This window comes from Saccharomycodes ludwigii, chromosome IV, assembly GCF_020623625.1.
Source record: "Saccharomycodes ludwigii strain NBRC 1722 chromosome IV, whole genome shotgun sequence".
Lineage (NCBI taxonomy): Eukaryota > Fungi > Ascomycota > Saccharomycetes > Saccharomycodales > Saccharomycodaceae > Saccharomycodes > Saccharomycodes ludwigii.
Window position 1 is genome coordinate 284,708 of NC_060203.1, and position 16,338 is coordinate 301,045.

A 16,338-nucleotide genomic window follows, 5' to 3' on the forward strand; every position below is an offset into this window, starting at 1 on the left:
TTTTTATAAGTAATCCGAAATAAATAGGATTAAGTAACAGGAATCATTTGATTAGACTTTTTATCATTAAATACGATTTATTTGCTATTTTGCCACTAGAATTTTTTTTTTTTTTTTTTTTCGTATTATTGAAATATTATTTTTAAAACTGTTCAATTTCACTTCATTAATGAATGATATAGGTTTTATAAATCAGTTAGTTTTGTTTATTTACCCAGTCATTTATTTAGTTTTTTTTTTTTTTTTTAACCTAGAACAATCATATTATAACTCTAAAAAATATTGTAAAAAAAAAGGAAAAGAAGGAACAATATATAGATATATATATATATATATATCTACCTAATGAGCCCAGAAAAAATCAATAACATTTCCACCTTTCTCAAGAGAACCGAAGTTATCGGAAGGGGTAAGTTTGGAATTGTTTACAAAGGTTATCATGTTAAAACTAAACAAATATACGCTATCAAGGTTTTAAATTTGGATACTCATGAGGAAGAGGTTAAAGATGTTCAAATGGAAATTCAGTTTTTAAGTAGTTTGAAAACTGTGCCTAATATTACACATTATTATGGTTCATTTTTAAAGGAAACCAAGTTATGGGTCATTATGGAGTATTGTGCTGGTGGCTCACTTCGAACCTTGCTGAGACCTGGAAAAATTGATGAAAAATACATTGGTGTTATTTTACGAGAACTGTTAGTCGCATTATGCCATATACATGCAGATAATGTTATTCATAGGGATATTAAAGCTGCAAATGTCTTGATTACCAACGAGGGAAATATAAAACTATGCGATTTTGGTGTTGCTGCTCGATTGACACAAACTCGATCCAGAAGACAGACTATAGCCGGTACTCCCTATTGGATGGCCCCCGAAGTTATTATGGAAGGTGTTTTCTATGATACTAAGGCGGATATATGGTCATTAGGTATAACTGCTTATGAAGTGTCCACTGGTAACCCACCATATTGTGAGATTGAAGCTTTAAGAGCAATGCAGCTAATTGCTAAATCTAAACCACCCAGATTGGAAGGAAGACAATATTCACCATTGTTAAAGGAGTTCATAGCATTATGTTTAGATGAAGATCCTCAAGAAAGGTTGTCAGCAGAAGATTTGTTGAAGAGCAAATTTATCAAACAACATAAAAGTTCACCAACTTCTATTTTAAAAGAATTGATTTCCAGGTATTTGTTTTATAGAGATAAACATCGAAACACAAGCCATAGAGAAAGTATTATGCTAGATGATAATGATAGTGTTGTATCGATAATTACTAAAAATGAAAATTTAAACAACAACAAGAACAACAACAGTGATGCTACTAACATCACTACCAACAATGATAAAAGAAAAAAGAAGCATAATAATAGTAATCAAAATATCGATGATAGGGATCAGAAGGGTAATAATGAGTTGCGACAAAAAAATCATTCAGCTTCCTCCTCTTACAAAAACAATGATGAGCAAGCCACAGAAAACAATAACAAGAACGACACAGAGATAGATATTAAATGGGATTTTGATTCATTGAGTTCTAGGGAATATGTCATTGAAAATGCTATTCCAATGGATAGCATACCAAAAGAGACTGGGTGGGATAATGACCTTGAGAAATTAAATTTTGCGTATCCAGATGAAGAGTTTAATTATGCAAACAATGTTTATCATCCTAGCACGATGAAAAAAACATTTCCTAATGGCGTGACCACATTTACTACCATTACCAACAGCAACAACACTGGTAATATCAATAATAGTAATATGCATACACAGAAACCAGGCACTTTATATTCCAAGCAAATCACCATGCCATACTCCTCAAGCACCATTAACAATACCAATCAACCCATTTCAAGCACGGCGGGTGCAACCCCCAGTGTTGATAAGATGAATTTATATGAATCGCATAAAAATAATATGAACAATAATACTAGTACACACACAGGAACTTTTAATGTCAATACAACTACTACCAAGGCACCTAGGCAATTGATGATGTTATTTGATAATGATGATGTTGAAGAGGTGAACAATGGTATTAATGATGGAATTATTCAGGATAGACATACGGAAAACCTTAACACTAACATCATGAACAACAATACTAATACTCCCGTTACTTCAACTAACGGCCAATCCATTTCTCATGCTAACGATAATATATATAACAGTAATCTTTCAAGCATTTATGATAATTCCCATCTAGTTTCGCCGCCTAATAAACTTGGCAATGAGGTGACAAATAAACCATTTAATGCGTTACTGGCATCTCATAGTAAGAGTACGCCTATATTACCTACTTTAATTACTAAGGATTTAGATAACAATAATCATCAACACAATCCTAATGTCGCGACTAATACAGAAACTGGAATTGTTGAAATTGAAATACCAGAGGAACTACCATTGTGTACTACTCCCGCTTTATTACGAGCATCCACACCAGTGACCACCAGCAGTGTTATAAGTTCTAGCAACAAGATAGCAGAAATATCGAATGTATCTAATTCTAGTAAACGACAACAACCGTCAATATCATTGCCACAGTCTACTACCTCTTTATCTAGTACTGATCATGCTATTATGACTAAGCCAAGGTCCTCAACTATCTCCGGAATAAATCCTATCAATCAACACAATAATTCCAATTTTGGCAGTTTCCCCAGTATATCCACTGCTAAAGCAGCAGCTCTTCATAGAAGGCCTACGTTTTCTGGATTATCCAGTAATAATGGTAACAGTGGGTTTAATACTCCAACTATAACGTCTCCACCCAACATGAACATCAACTTAAAACCTTTAACTAGCATAACATCTGCCACCACGGGAACATCAACCAGCTTTACCAGTAATTCTACCCACAAAATATCTCCTAATAGACTACAGCCTACTACGCCTGTCGATAGGTCGTTGTCAGTCAATCAGTTACATCGTATTTCTCCATCACATGATACCACTGTCAACACTAATGGTACCTCCTTGACTGGCTCACCATCTGCACCTCAACATATGAAAGCAGTTAAATCATTAAAAACCAATTTGGAAAATTCACACATAAATTACGGAGCTGGTAGCCCAATGATTGCTACAGGTTTAGCTGGCAATACTGTTGTTGGTAGAGATGATAAAAACTCGAGTGCATCCGTTGTTGTTGAAGATAACAACAACAACAACAACAACAACAACAACAACAATAACAACAACAACAATAACAATAATAACCATGCAAATACTAGTAATTCTGTTAACGATATATTAAATTCATTATTGCAGCCGATGAACGATATAAAGAATAAATGTGAACAAGCACAACAACAGCCCGAATATGATGCTAACAACCCTGCAGTTGCGCTTGAAGATGATAATAAAAAGACCGGTGTTAATTTGAAGATTAACAACAGTCACACTGGTAGCAACCTTGACCAAGGCACTAGTAGGATGAACAATGATTTTCGCAAAAATTTTCCCGATTTGAAATTGCAAATGCCATCGCCCACAATTCCGTTAACCTCCAATAAACTATTATTACAGCAGCATCAAGGAGATAATAATATTAGTACTGGGATGAATACAAATGTTAATCAATTTGGATTTAATGTTAGTGATACAAATAATTTACCCATTGCAATGACACCATTGGGTGATAAGGCTAATATTCCATTAAATGTATGGTACGACGGTAATTGTGCTAATAGCAATACAGATACTAATAATATAACTGGTGCCCCTGCAGTTCTATCAGATAATAAAGAAGTTTTGGTAAATGCCAATGCTGCGAGTAACAATAACTCAACAATTGATGCAAACACTATGCCTGTTACAAACGGCCATGCAGCTGATGTTGGTGACAATACCGTCATTACTAATAACTATGGCAACACAAAAAATAAGATGAAAGATATCGGTAATAATGGCCATAATCATTTCTTTAATATGATGGTAAATAATGAGAACGTTAGTAGTAGCACTGGCCATGGTGGCATGAATACAAATAATATTCCTTCCAATATACTAGACATACAGAAATTAAGGATAAATATGAGTGGGAATAATAGTGTTTCAAGTAATGCTGTTACCAACTGTAGTAGTATAAACTTGGATAGCAATAGCGTTAATAATGCTAATGTTAATGGTTCAACTAATTCTAATTTATTGCACGGCTTCAATATATCTGTTGATTCGATATTACAAAATAATAATATTGGTACACCAACAGCCATAGCTACTGGCAAAAATATTGGAGATGAACATATTACCAATACTAGCAACAACAATAACATAAATAATACTGCAGATTTGCAACAGAAATCGTTGAATGATAAATCTTCAATAGAATATAATCCTAGTTCAACTACTATAAATACTATGAATACAGATAATAACACTAATGATGCTAGTAATATCACACCACTGGACCAAATGGGATACTGCAGCGAAGAGATTTTTTATGCCCCAAATGGTATATTAAATATGGACGAATTGTATGTTGAACATCCCAACGGGTATTTTCATAATGAATATAACATGGCTGATGCATTTATTGATCCTGATAGTAATATTGACACGGAAGATTATAGAGATTACAATGATACCACGCTGAAATTTTTGGGTGAAAAAAGAAGGAGAAGAAGAAGGAGAAGAAGCAGAAGTAGTAGCAACAGTAGTAGCAGTGGTGGTAATAACAATGGTACTAATATTAAAAGTAATGAAGATATGTTTTATTACTATTATTATTATCACGACGAGCAAAGACAAAAGGGGTTAGTGTTAAATGAGTTGAATATACTGTTGCAAAACTTTGAAAATTCATTGAATGTTTTAGATAATGAATTGAAAGATTTTACTGAACATTATGACAAAGTTGATAACGATGAAAATGAAGGTACACCAACTGAAAAAGAAAAAGGTGGGTGTGCTGATGAAGTAAATAATAATATCGAGTCTGGGCAGAATTCTATTACAGGCTATAATAACAATGGCGATGATCATGATTATAGTACTGGAATGGGAAAAGAGGATCATGAACATAAAGTTAAAGACTCTGCCAATAATGGTATTGGGACGTCGGTAACAAATATGACTGATAGACATAATAATAATTACGGTATTAAGAATATTGAAGGACAGGAAATTAGTTACAATATTAAAAGTGGCAATAAAAACAACAGTACTAGTATTCACAATAATAGCACTACTATTACTGGTAATAATCATGTTATTAACAGTAACAAAAGTACTATATCTTCTGCCATTCCACATTTAATTTTAGAAGAAGACATAAATAAGAAATGAACTGTTTTTATATTGATTATGAACCAATATTATGAAGATATTAATGGACATCTTGCATTATGGGACTGATAATTGGTTACATATTATCAATTTAACATATTGAATTTACTAGGTTTACATACTTTTGTATATTTGATATATAATTATACATGTGCATATTATAATATCGTGCATCATTTTTTACGGATAATTTTTTTTTTTTTTTTTTTTTTTTTTGGCAAACTAAAAATATGCTTACCAACAGCAAAAAAAGAAAAAAAGAAAATAAAATAAAACTGGAAATAATAAAACAGCAATAATGTAACTTACGCGGAAAAAAAAAAACACAGCATTTTTTATAGAATTTTTAAAATTATTATTTTGTTAGCGAGACGGACAGACAGACAGACGGACAGACAGACAGACAAACGGACAGACAGACAAACGGACAGACGGACAGATAAACAAAGAAAACAGGCAGGGTGATATTTACTAAGAAAACTACACAGGAATAAAAGTAAAATCTGATACATTCGCGTAATATAATTAACAATGCAAATGAAAAGCTTACGAGAGGAACAAATAAGTAACAAATAATAAAAAATAAAAATAACTCAGCCCAGCAAATAAGTAAAAAAAAAAAAAAAAAAAAGAAAACCCAGCTTAAAACTATAAGAAACCATCATTAAAAAAAACTAAACACTTTTCCATTTATTTCTCTTTTTTTTTTTTTTTTTTTTTTTTGATTAACAAATCAAGTCTTTAAACCATATTTTATCGTACTTAAAACAATAAAGAAAGAGATCTACCCACTAAATTTGTCGCTGTAATAATTTTGCTACAAACTTTTTATTAGATCTGTTTTTATTCTTATTTCATTTTTTTTTTTTTTTTTTTTTTTTGTTTTTATTTTATTTTATTTTATTTTATATTATTTTATTTTATATTTTCATCCTCGTTTGACTTTCCATCATTGCTAGAATAGAAAAGGAAAAAGAATCATTGAAGGAAAAAAAAATAAGCCAAATAACTATTACAGATACTACTAGAAGAGAGTAAAGCACCTTTAAAGCCTAAAAAAAATAAAAAAACTACGTGAAAATGACTACTCTTAGTGGCAAAAACAATACAATTATGAATGGTTTATTAGTTAAAAAAAGAAGTGACAAGACACATACATTTCCGAAACCACCTCCAGGGTTGAATATTGTTTCAGGGACTAGGACTGCTTCTAGTGGTTCTTTAAATTCAGTGTCTAGCAAAATAAAGATTACTACAGCCATCACTAATAATAATAACAAAACCATAAGCTCTATAAGAAGACCTTCTGATAATTTACTGCAACAAATGTTAAATGAAGCGGATGTAGAAGATGAAGTGGAAGTAGAAGAAGAAAAAGAAGAAGAGGGAAAAAGAATAAACGAAACACCCTCTGATTCAAGCACTATCCGTACTATTACTATTAACAATACGGCAGGAAAAGGACAATCTGGAACTATTACTAGCGACAATACTAAGAGGAACACGCAATCAAGCAACGGCACAACAAATACTACTACCAGTGAAGAAGATACTGATGTTATTGATGATGACGATGATGTGGATGTTGATGTATTAAAAGCTCGTGCTAATGAAAATGGGTCTCCTTTATCTAGTAACATATCAGATACAGATTTTGATAGTAACACTAAAGATATAACAAGTGTTGTGTCCTCACATCAATTGACATTTGGTTCTACTATCAAAGCTGCTACTATTAACACTACTGAAAAATATACAAAAGATCGGGAAAATGAAGAAGAAACAGAAGAAGAAGAAGAAGAAGAAGTACAAGAAATGGACGAGATTATTAATAGTTTGGAGGATGTTAGTAGTGGTATTGAAAGACAAAGATCCTTTATTTCCTCGTCTGGCTCATCTTCCAGAAGTAACAGTATTTCAAGCGCCAATAATGCATTTATCACCAGGGGTATCATTAAAGGAAGTATACAAGAAGAAGAAGAAGAAGAAATGCTATACAATGGCGGCAGCAATCCGATATCACAGAAGTATATTTTTAAAAATGCTACCACTATTGGACTAAATAAAGTGTTTAATAATGGCAATGTTAATAATATCAGTAACGTTTTAACTAGTCCACTTAAATCACACGGTGCTAGCAAAAATACTGACAATAGTAATAGCACTTTGACATTTCTTAACGGCGGTGGCACTGGTAAGTATAAGAATGGTAATGCATCCTACTATTATGCAAATGGCACAGTTAGCGGTGGCACGCCGATTCACACTACCGATATAGGTAATGCTGTTGCTGGTATTACCAATACTTCGAATGCCAACATTACATTAACGAGAAATATGATGATTAGTTCGTCGCCTGGAATTTCCAATACTTCTGTAGGACATCGTAACAAATTAGCGTATGCTAATAAATTTGCCTCAAAAAGTACTCCAGCGATTTTAAATTTAAATGCTGAAGAGCCTAATAACAGTGTCTCATATACAAACAATGACATGCCATTTTCGAACCATACTCAATTTTTAACCCCATCACAAAGATTGAGGATGAGAAGACAGAAATCGGTTAAAAGTACTATAAGGTATAGAGAAAGATATTACGAGCATCAAGAAAAACTGGACATTATGAACAACTATGAAAATTCAAGTGAATATATGCATTTTACTCCTAACCCAAGAGCCAATAAAATCAAGAGCACGGCTACTACTACTACTACTACTACTAACAATAATGGTAATACCAATACGACTAGCACCAAAAATTCAAAAACACATAATATAATGAAATTAAGTAATAATTCTACGACTACTGATTTTGAAATTTGGAATGTTCCAATAGCTGCATCTAGTACAAGCACTTTTTTAACTACCATGAATACAAGTATCAATGGTAAGAATAACAGTGCAAGCAATAATAGGAAAACAAAAAGTTTATCTTCTTCCTCAAATGCTACAACTTCTATTAGCGGTTTTCCCGCAACTACTGCTACTACTACTAGTAGTAGTAGTAAGAATTTATCATCTACTCACATTCAAACGTCACCATTGGCAACACCGCAGTTACCGGTATCACAAAATTTGGATTATAATTGCATGCAACCATCCCCTATACCTGGTGTAACTAAGAAGGGAAGAGAACTAAATGATTTTTTCCAAAAAACCACAAATAATTTAACGCAAATATATGAAGCATCAAGTAAAAATTATGGTGCTTCGCAATTACAAAAAAGGAAAATTTTTGCTGAATCATTACCATTGTCGTTAAAAAATGCCAGCGATGAGGGATTTGAGGACTTGACCTTAGTTAGTGAAGATAAATTGCAATATATAAGTAATTCTAGGCCTATGTGGCTACCACCCAAGGATGTAAGTGAAAAAACCAAGCATGATAGATTCATTGGTGATGCTATAAATACAGCAAGTGTTGAGCAAATGAATCGCTCTAATAACTTACAGAAACAGTTAATTATGTTGGGTAAAAATCAGAAAAGGCTAGATGATATATTGTCCAAGGGTATCTTAACCAAGCAACACTATTTGGTTGAGTTAAGAAGTATGTGTTGGGAGAGCCGCGGCTTATTTTTTTCAAATAAGGGCAAAAAAAACAATATGTTGAAGACATATAATACTTTGTTATTGAATGATGTTATCCAACTTTTGGAGAGATATCAACCTTTTGAAAAATTTACTAATAATGATGATCCACAAATGTTGAAAGATTATCCACCGACTAAAACTAGTGAAATTATAAGATTAATTCAAAACAACATACCCAAGTATAATAACAGCAATGGTAACACTTCGATTCCACGAAATCTATTGAAATTGTTGCAATATAAAAGTTTTACTATAGAAGGGATTTTACCTGGTGATATTGTATTGTTTAATCATTTTCTTTATTTATTTGATGATGGTGATAGTGGTACTGCTGATAATACTGCTCAAGAAAAGAACAACTTGGCTACGATTTGGAATATAACATGTTTATTGCAATCCACTGTGTTTAACAATAGTAATGTTAAATTAAAATTTGAAGAGAAGATAGTTGCACCTTCAACTAGTGGGAATGTGATTTATAGGTATTTATCGAAGGAAGCAAGTTTTTCCAAAGAGTTCAATTCGAATGTCTTAAACTGGGACAATTTGTGGGTTATATTTGGTAGGATTTCGCATGATTTGTTACAATGGTGTCTAGATATAATTGTTGTTAATAATACGGCTGTTTTCTATAAGGCTGATCATTCGTATTATGTTGATAAATTGCGTAAGAAATTAGAAAGTAGCACGCATGGATATAATAAGTACGAAAAATTGTGGGAATATTGGAATACTAAATATATGGTTAATAATTATAAAATTTTGTTGAGTTTGGTTTTAAATGTTTTATTGAATTATCATTTTGGATTCAATGATTTTAATGATTTGAGGGAAAACATGGATAGTAAATTTATGATTATTGGTGGTAGTAATGGTAATCTTGGCTTTGACGATGATGAACTTTTATTAGAAGCTGGGTTTATTAAGAAATGGTTGTATTATTATAAAAAATTTTAAAAGCGTGTAGTAATTGGATGTGTATCATTTTTTTATTTTTATTTTTATTTTTATTTTTATTTATGTATTTATTTGCTTTTTATGGTTGTATTTAATTATCCTCTAGTCTAACTTATATATTTGTTTATATGTAGATATGTTTATTTTTTTTTTTTTTTTTTTTTTTCACATTATTTCCGGTATTTATTGTTATGTATATTTACATCTTGTTATATAATGGGATATTATCTTTCTAGAATACTTTTATTTAATTGTTTCCTTTTCTGGAACAATATCATTTCCTTGTTTTTATTTTCCCGCAAAGGGCATAATATACATTTTTATAGGGCTCGTGTGACTAATACGAAGTTTTTAATGTTTTTTTTTTTTTTTCGTTTCTTTTTTTTTTTTTTTTTTTTTTTTTTATTTTGTGTTTTTTTTTTTTTTAATTTTGTTGGTCGATAAAAATACCGAAAAGAAAAACAAAAAAAAAATGTTACTACGTCCAAAAAGCTTTTATGAAAATCATTTGGATTATTTCAAAATTTATATTAAGATTAGATAACGCATAATAAACCAAACTTATTTTCTTGTTTTTCTTTTTTTTTTTATCTTTCTTGTTTCTCTTTCTCTCTCTCTCTCTCTCTCTTTCCTTTTCTTCTTCTCTTGTAATCTTATATCTTATTTAATACTTGCTATTTTTTTTTTTTCTTTCCTTTTTAGTTTTCACAAATTTATAAATACAACAAAACAAGGAAGAATTAATTAAAAGTTAATATCAAGGCAGAACAAAAAACAAAAGAAAGAAAGAGAATGTCGTCGCTCATACCAAATACAATAAGCATGATGTCTAATTCTACCACAACACCAGATAAATGCTTACATCCAATTTTTTCAAGTTTTAGTAACTTTTCCGGGTCTGTATCTTTTCTATGTTCTTTAATTTCGCAAATTCCACAACTAATTGAAACTTACAATGATAAAACAGTTGAGGGTATTTCTCCAATATTATTATTAGGTTGGTTGATGGGTGATATAACTTCATTAACAGGTGCTATAATTACTGGACAGTTGGCTTTTCAAATTATGCTAGCTATATATTTTTTAATAAATGATCTTTTCATTTGTTCACAATATTATTATTATGGTATTCTATACGATAATAAATTAGCAACAGTTGGTCATGAGCATAAAGATATTAGTGCGATTAATAGTCATAATACGCTAGGTAGTGGTCATAGTACTAGTAATAACATTATCACCACCAGTGCCTCTGCGAAAAAAAAGGGCAAAGGAAAATTATTTTTGGGCATATTTTCCAGTTTTTTCACTAAATCGAACGGTATGCCTATATTAATAGGTGCCTCTAATATTACCAAGAATAATAGTAATAATACTGTCAAGACTATAGGTCTTATATGTTCTTGGTTAGGCGGACTTTTTTATTTATCAGCAAGAATACCACAACTAATCAAAAATTATAGACGTAAAAGTACTGATGGCTTATCTCCATTTTTATTTATGAGTACAATAGTTCATAACCTTACTTATACGTTGAGCATTTTCACTAGTTGTGAGTTTATTCAATCTGTAAGTAAATGTGCGTTTGTAATGAATGAATTACCGTTTATTTTAGGTAGTGCCGGAACGTTGCTTTTTGATTTTATTTATATTTACCAACATTTTGTATTATACGCTGAAGATAATAGAATTAGACACGAGGAAGAGGAAGAAGAGGAGGAAAGATTATTAAGGCAGGAATATGATAGTAGTGAAAATACTCCTTTATTAAATTGATATATTTATTTATATTTTTATTCCAGAGTTGTTATTATTATTATAGTTGATATATTTATTTAACATTCACTGTGTATTATAAGATGAAATAAATAATTTGTTTATTGTAACTTTATTACTTTTAGTGTTATTGAGGGAGTAAATGACTAAAATGCCAGGTACAAATAGTAATTTTTTTTTTTTTTTTATTTGTGAAAGTGAAAGATAACTTGGAAAATTTGCTCGTATATAAAAAAACAAATAAAAAAAGAAGGAAAAAGTTCATTGTTGCGTGTTATTACCCGGACCGTGTTATATTAAATATTAAAAAGTTTGATTTATTTATTTATTTATATTTTATATATAAATATATTTATTTTTTTTTCCCCCTTAATACTTATTATTTATATTTACCACTGTTGTAAGAATTACCACTGTTGTAAGAATTACCAAGGTTGGTGAATTCGTAAAGATTATTCATTTTAACTCTGAAATAATTCAGATCATAAGCGGCAAAAAAAAAAAAAAAAAAGGGAAAGAAAACTCATAACTGTATATAATGTCCAATACAACCAAAGATAACCCGACAGCAGCTACATTATTACCAAATACTAATAGCACACAACCCCTTAATCAAAATAAACACCATAGCGATGATAATGATAGCTTATCACATCACCATTCCAATATGGATAATACCAGGTTAAGTTTTATAGAACCGATAAGTATAAATGAAGAGATCCAACAACAACAACAACAAGATAAGGGTACGAATAATAAAAACAAATCAAACAATGATAATAACAATGATCCATTTGTAAATGTTGAGATATTGGAAGGCAATATAATAAACGGAACCTTATTACAAACAAATACAAATAACATGAGTATGAGAAGTGTTAATAACCTAATACCAACTAAAAGTAAGACTAGCATTGGTGGTAATAACAATATTCTGCCAGTAAGTACGTATGACGGGAAGAAATTTATGGTGTGGACAATGAGGATAACTTTGACATATGGGAATCAACAATTGTATTGTTACAAACGGTACAGTGAATTTGTAGTTTTTAGAAATAAAATATTACACAAATTAAATATGTATTACAAAGAAAAACAAAGACAAGGCAACAATAGCATTAACAGATATACAAAAATCGTAATACCTGAATTACCCCCGCCTGTGAGTTGGTGGAAATGTTGGGAATATGATAGGGTTAATTTTGATAGACATTGGTTACAACATAGACAAGCAGGGTTAGAGTTTTTTATGTGTAGTGTGTTATTGGATAAAGATATTGTTAATCTGTGTTTTGATATTATACAAAAGTTCATATTAAATAAACCAATATATGCTTAAAATATGATATGTAGTTGTTGGTAGCATTGAAGCACAAGTAAGCTTTGTTTATATATGTAATAAATATATATAGAAAAAAAAAACAACGATTTATTGTTATAGAGTTCACGTGACGTGATTTTAATTATATTTTTATTTAGTGCGAGAGGAGAGAATAATATTCCCCCCCTTTAAATTTAGTGGGTGTGAGGTAGCTAAGAAAATACCGTGGCAGTTTACCGATTTATTTTATTTTATATTTTATATTTTATATTTTATATTTTTAAATTCACGTTCCGAAAGAATAAAAAAAAGAATAAAAAAGTTCTCGAAGATTTATTCAGATTATTAATCAAAAAGATTTGAATTAGAAAAATTATGATTCTTTTCTTGTTTTTGTTAATCACTTACTAATAACAATCCTTATAATAATCAAAAATCTACTATCTTGTTTTAATCTAAAAAGAAAGAATTTCGTATAAATACAAACATTAATTTATTGTTTTATATCTTTCACCTTTTTTTTTTTTTTTTTTTTTTTTTTTCTCTCTCCTTCTTCTTCTTAAAATACTCGACTACAATCATATGCTATCAAGTTTATTCTCTTCAACAATAACTCTAAAAACAAAAAGTAAATTATTTTCAAACACATCATTAACTTTAAAATTAGCAAGAATGGTTCATCACAGAGTAACTATCATTGGTTCCGGTCCAGCAGCTCATACTGCTGCAATTTATTTAGCAAGAGCAGAAATTAAACCCACTTTATATGAAGGTATGTTTGCCAACGGCGTCGCTGCCGGTGGCCAATTGACTACTACTACCGAGATTGAGAACTTTCCAGGATTCCCAGAAGCATTAACCGGTAGTGAATTGATGGACAGAATGAAGCAACAAAGTGTCAAGTTTGGTACTGAAATTATTACGGAAACAGTATCTAAAGTTGATTTAAGTAGTAAACCATTCAAATTCTGGACTGAATTCAATGAAGATGCAGAACCTCAAACTACAGATGCCATTGTTTTGTCTACCGGTGCCTCCGCCAAGAGATTACATTTACCAGGTGAGGAAACTTACTGGCAAAAGGGTATTTCTGCCTGTGCTGTTTGTGATGGTGCTGTTCCAATTTTCAGAAATAAGCCATTAGCTGTTGTTGGTGGAGGTGACAGTGCCTGTGAAGAGGCCACCTTCTTAACAAAATACGCATCAAAAGTTTATTTGTTAGTTAGAAAAGATCACTTAAGAGCTTCGCAAATCATGGCCAGAAGAGCTGAAAAAAATCCAAAGATTGAGATCAAGTACAACACAGTTACTTTGGAGGCTAAAGGTGATGGTAAATTGTTAAACGCTTTAAAAATTAAAAATGTTAAAACTAATGAAGAAAGTGATTTGCCGGTAAATGGTTTATTCTATGCCATTGGTCACACTCCAGCAACTAAAATTGTGGAAGGTCAATTAGATTTATATGAAAACGGATATGTTAAAACTGTTCCAGGTACCTCCTTGACGAGTGTTCCAGGTGTTTTTGCTGCTGGTGACGTTCAAGATTCGAAATATAGACAGGCTATTACTTCTGCTGGTTCCGGTTGCATGGCTGGTTTAGATGCTGAAAAATATCTATCCGAATTGGACTGAAAACATTATATAGAATCAAAGACTGTTTATATATATATATGCATTTGTATGAATGTCAGTCAATATTTGTATAAATTTTAATAATAAAAGAGACTTGAACTGGTTTGATTTTAAATGTGTGCCTTATATTAAAAGGTATAAAAGAAAGGATAATTAGTAACAATATTAATAATAATAGATATGTAAACGAAATTATAAAAATTATAATCTAAAGGATTAAGAGTTTTTTTTTATTTTTTACTAATATATATATATATATATATATTTAACAAATAATTAACAAAATATAGTAATAATAACATTTTTTTTTTTTTTTTTTTTTTTTTTGGTGCTTTTAACATCAATATATATTAGATCTTTTTCATTTGCATAGTTTTAATTTGTTCTTCCAACTTTTTAACTTTATTCTGGACTTCCTCCAAATCATTATTCAATCTAATTCTTTCATTAACGATGTTCTGTTCCCATTGCCTGAATCTTTGCTCCTCAGCTTTAACTTGATCAGTAAAATATTTCTTTAATGCTATTTCTTCTTCCTTAAATTTAGGATTATGTGATAACTTTCTGGCTGGTATAGGAGGCGGAATAGACCCATCCACTATATCTTTATCTGATGACGTAGAAGAAGAATTTACATCAGCATTTTCTAGACGTAATTTTCTATAAGTTTCATAATGTACTTCTTCTGTAGTTAGAATCAAATCTAATAGATTGGTTCTTAATAATAAACTTCTCAATTTTCTGAAATCGCAATGATCATCATTTTCTACTTCAACTACCCCCCATGGGTATTGCCTACCTAAAACAGCAGTATTTCCATTACCCAAATCGTACCTAGTTTCAGAACCAATAACTGCAAATGGCATCGCTTCAATTAATTGTTTTGAATGCTCCATAGCGGCTTGGCTATCTTCTATATCATCATTGTTGGAACTAGTCGAACCTAGATCATCAGAGGTGTTGGAATTATATAAGGGTGGTGTGAATATACGTATATTTTGTGCTTCAATAACCTGTCTGATTCTTAATTTAAAAACGTTCAATTCTTCTTTGGTCAAAGTATCACTCTTAGAAATAACAGGAATTAAATTAGCTCTTGTTGATATACTCTTCATAGTAGCTACATCTAAAGGTTTTAAACCATGTCCAGTAGGTTTGATAAAATATAATACCGCGTGAACTCTCAAATCAAATTTAGTTTTTCGAAAGGGTTGTTGTTCTTGACGCATAAAAGAATCGTGTTGATCATCAATAAAATCAATAATAGTATTCCAGCATTTGTTATTATTAACATTATCACCAAATCCAGGGGTATCAATAACATTAACTTTTAATTCAAAATTTTTCTCTTCTAAAATACAACGAGTTATGTTTATCTCTGTGGTTTTTTTAATGCTACCACGGTGCTGCATACGCGATGTTTCGGTAGTATTTGCAGGCAATGAAACTGGTTTTAAAGTGGTTTGGAATAAAGTGTTCACAAAAGTAGTTTTACCTAAACCGGACTCACCACAAACCATTAAGTTGAATTGTCCACCCCTTTTACTAACAATTTTGTAACATTGGTTTGGTAAATTGGATATTCCAATATCAATAGGCTGTTGTTGATGTACTGCAGTGGTGCTCATAGCTGATCAATATTTTGAAATAATTTTTTTATTTACTTTGTTTATTTTTTAGAATAAGTTGGGGAAGGGGAAGTGGAAGGGGGAGAGAGGGAGTTATGATAATAATAATATGGTATAAATATTTTTAAT

The 16,338-nt window shown here is 30.8% G+C and overlaps 6 protein-coding genes across 6 annotated transcripts; 5 read left to right on the plus strand and 1 right to left on the minus strand.

The window, feature by feature from the left end:
- Window positions 1-345: 345 nt before the first annotated feature.
- Window positions 346-5,301, plus strand: KIC1 (putative serine/threonine protein kinase KIC1; the record flags this gene model as incomplete). The annotated part of the gene is made up of 1 exon (XM_046077767.1): window positions 346-5,301. The coding sequence occupies one exon, from the start codon at window positions 346-348 to the stop codon at window positions 5,299-5,301; it is 4,956 nt and encodes a 1,651-aa protein (XP_045934149.1).
- Window positions 5,302-6,414: 1,113 nt separating this feature from the next.
- On the plus strand, window positions 6,415-9,852 carry SCDLUD_003188 (uncharacterized protein; the record flags this gene model as incomplete). The annotated part of the gene is made up of 1 exon (XM_046077768.1): window positions 6,415-9,852. The coding sequence occupies one exon, from the start codon at window positions 6,415-6,417 to the stop codon at window positions 9,850-9,852; it is 3,438 nt and encodes a 1,145-aa protein (XP_045934150.1).
- An 822-nt stretch (window positions 9,853-10,674) lies between these two features.
- YPQ2 (Ypq2p) lies at window positions 10,675-11,628 on the plus strand (the record flags this gene model as incomplete). Its single annotated transcript, XM_046077769.1, has 1 exon — window positions 10,675-11,628. One exon carries the CDS (start codon window positions 10,675-10,677, stop codon window positions 11,626-11,628), a length of 954 nt encoding a protein of 317 aa, XP_045934151.1.
- A 538-nt stretch (window positions 11,629-12,166) lies between these two features.
- YPT35 (Ypt35p) lies at window positions 12,167-12,967 on the plus strand (the record flags this gene model as incomplete). The annotated part of the gene is made up of 1 exon (XM_046077770.1): window positions 12,167-12,967. The coding sequence occupies one exon, from the start codon at window positions 12,167-12,169 to the stop codon at window positions 12,965-12,967; it is 801 nt and encodes a 266-aa protein (XP_045934152.1).
- Window positions 12,968-13,531: 564 nt separating this feature from the next.
- Window positions 13,532-14,581, plus strand: SCDLUD_003191 (thioredoxin-disulfide reductase; the record flags this gene model as incomplete). Its single annotated transcript, XM_046077771.1, has 1 exon — window positions 13,532-14,581. The coding sequence occupies one exon, from the start codon at window positions 13,532-13,534 to the stop codon at window positions 14,579-14,581; it is 1,050 nt and encodes a 349-aa protein (XP_045934153.1).
- Window positions 14,582-14,931: 350 nt separating this feature from the next.
- Window positions 14,932-16,209, minus strand: CDC12 (septin CDC12; the record flags this gene model as incomplete). The annotated part of the gene is made up of 1 exon (XM_046077772.1): window positions 14,932-16,209. One exon carries the CDS (start codon window positions 16,207-16,209, stop codon window positions 14,932-14,934), a length of 1,278 nt encoding a protein of 425 aa, XP_045934154.1.
- Between the last annotated feature and the right edge of the window lie 129 nt (window positions 16,210-16,338).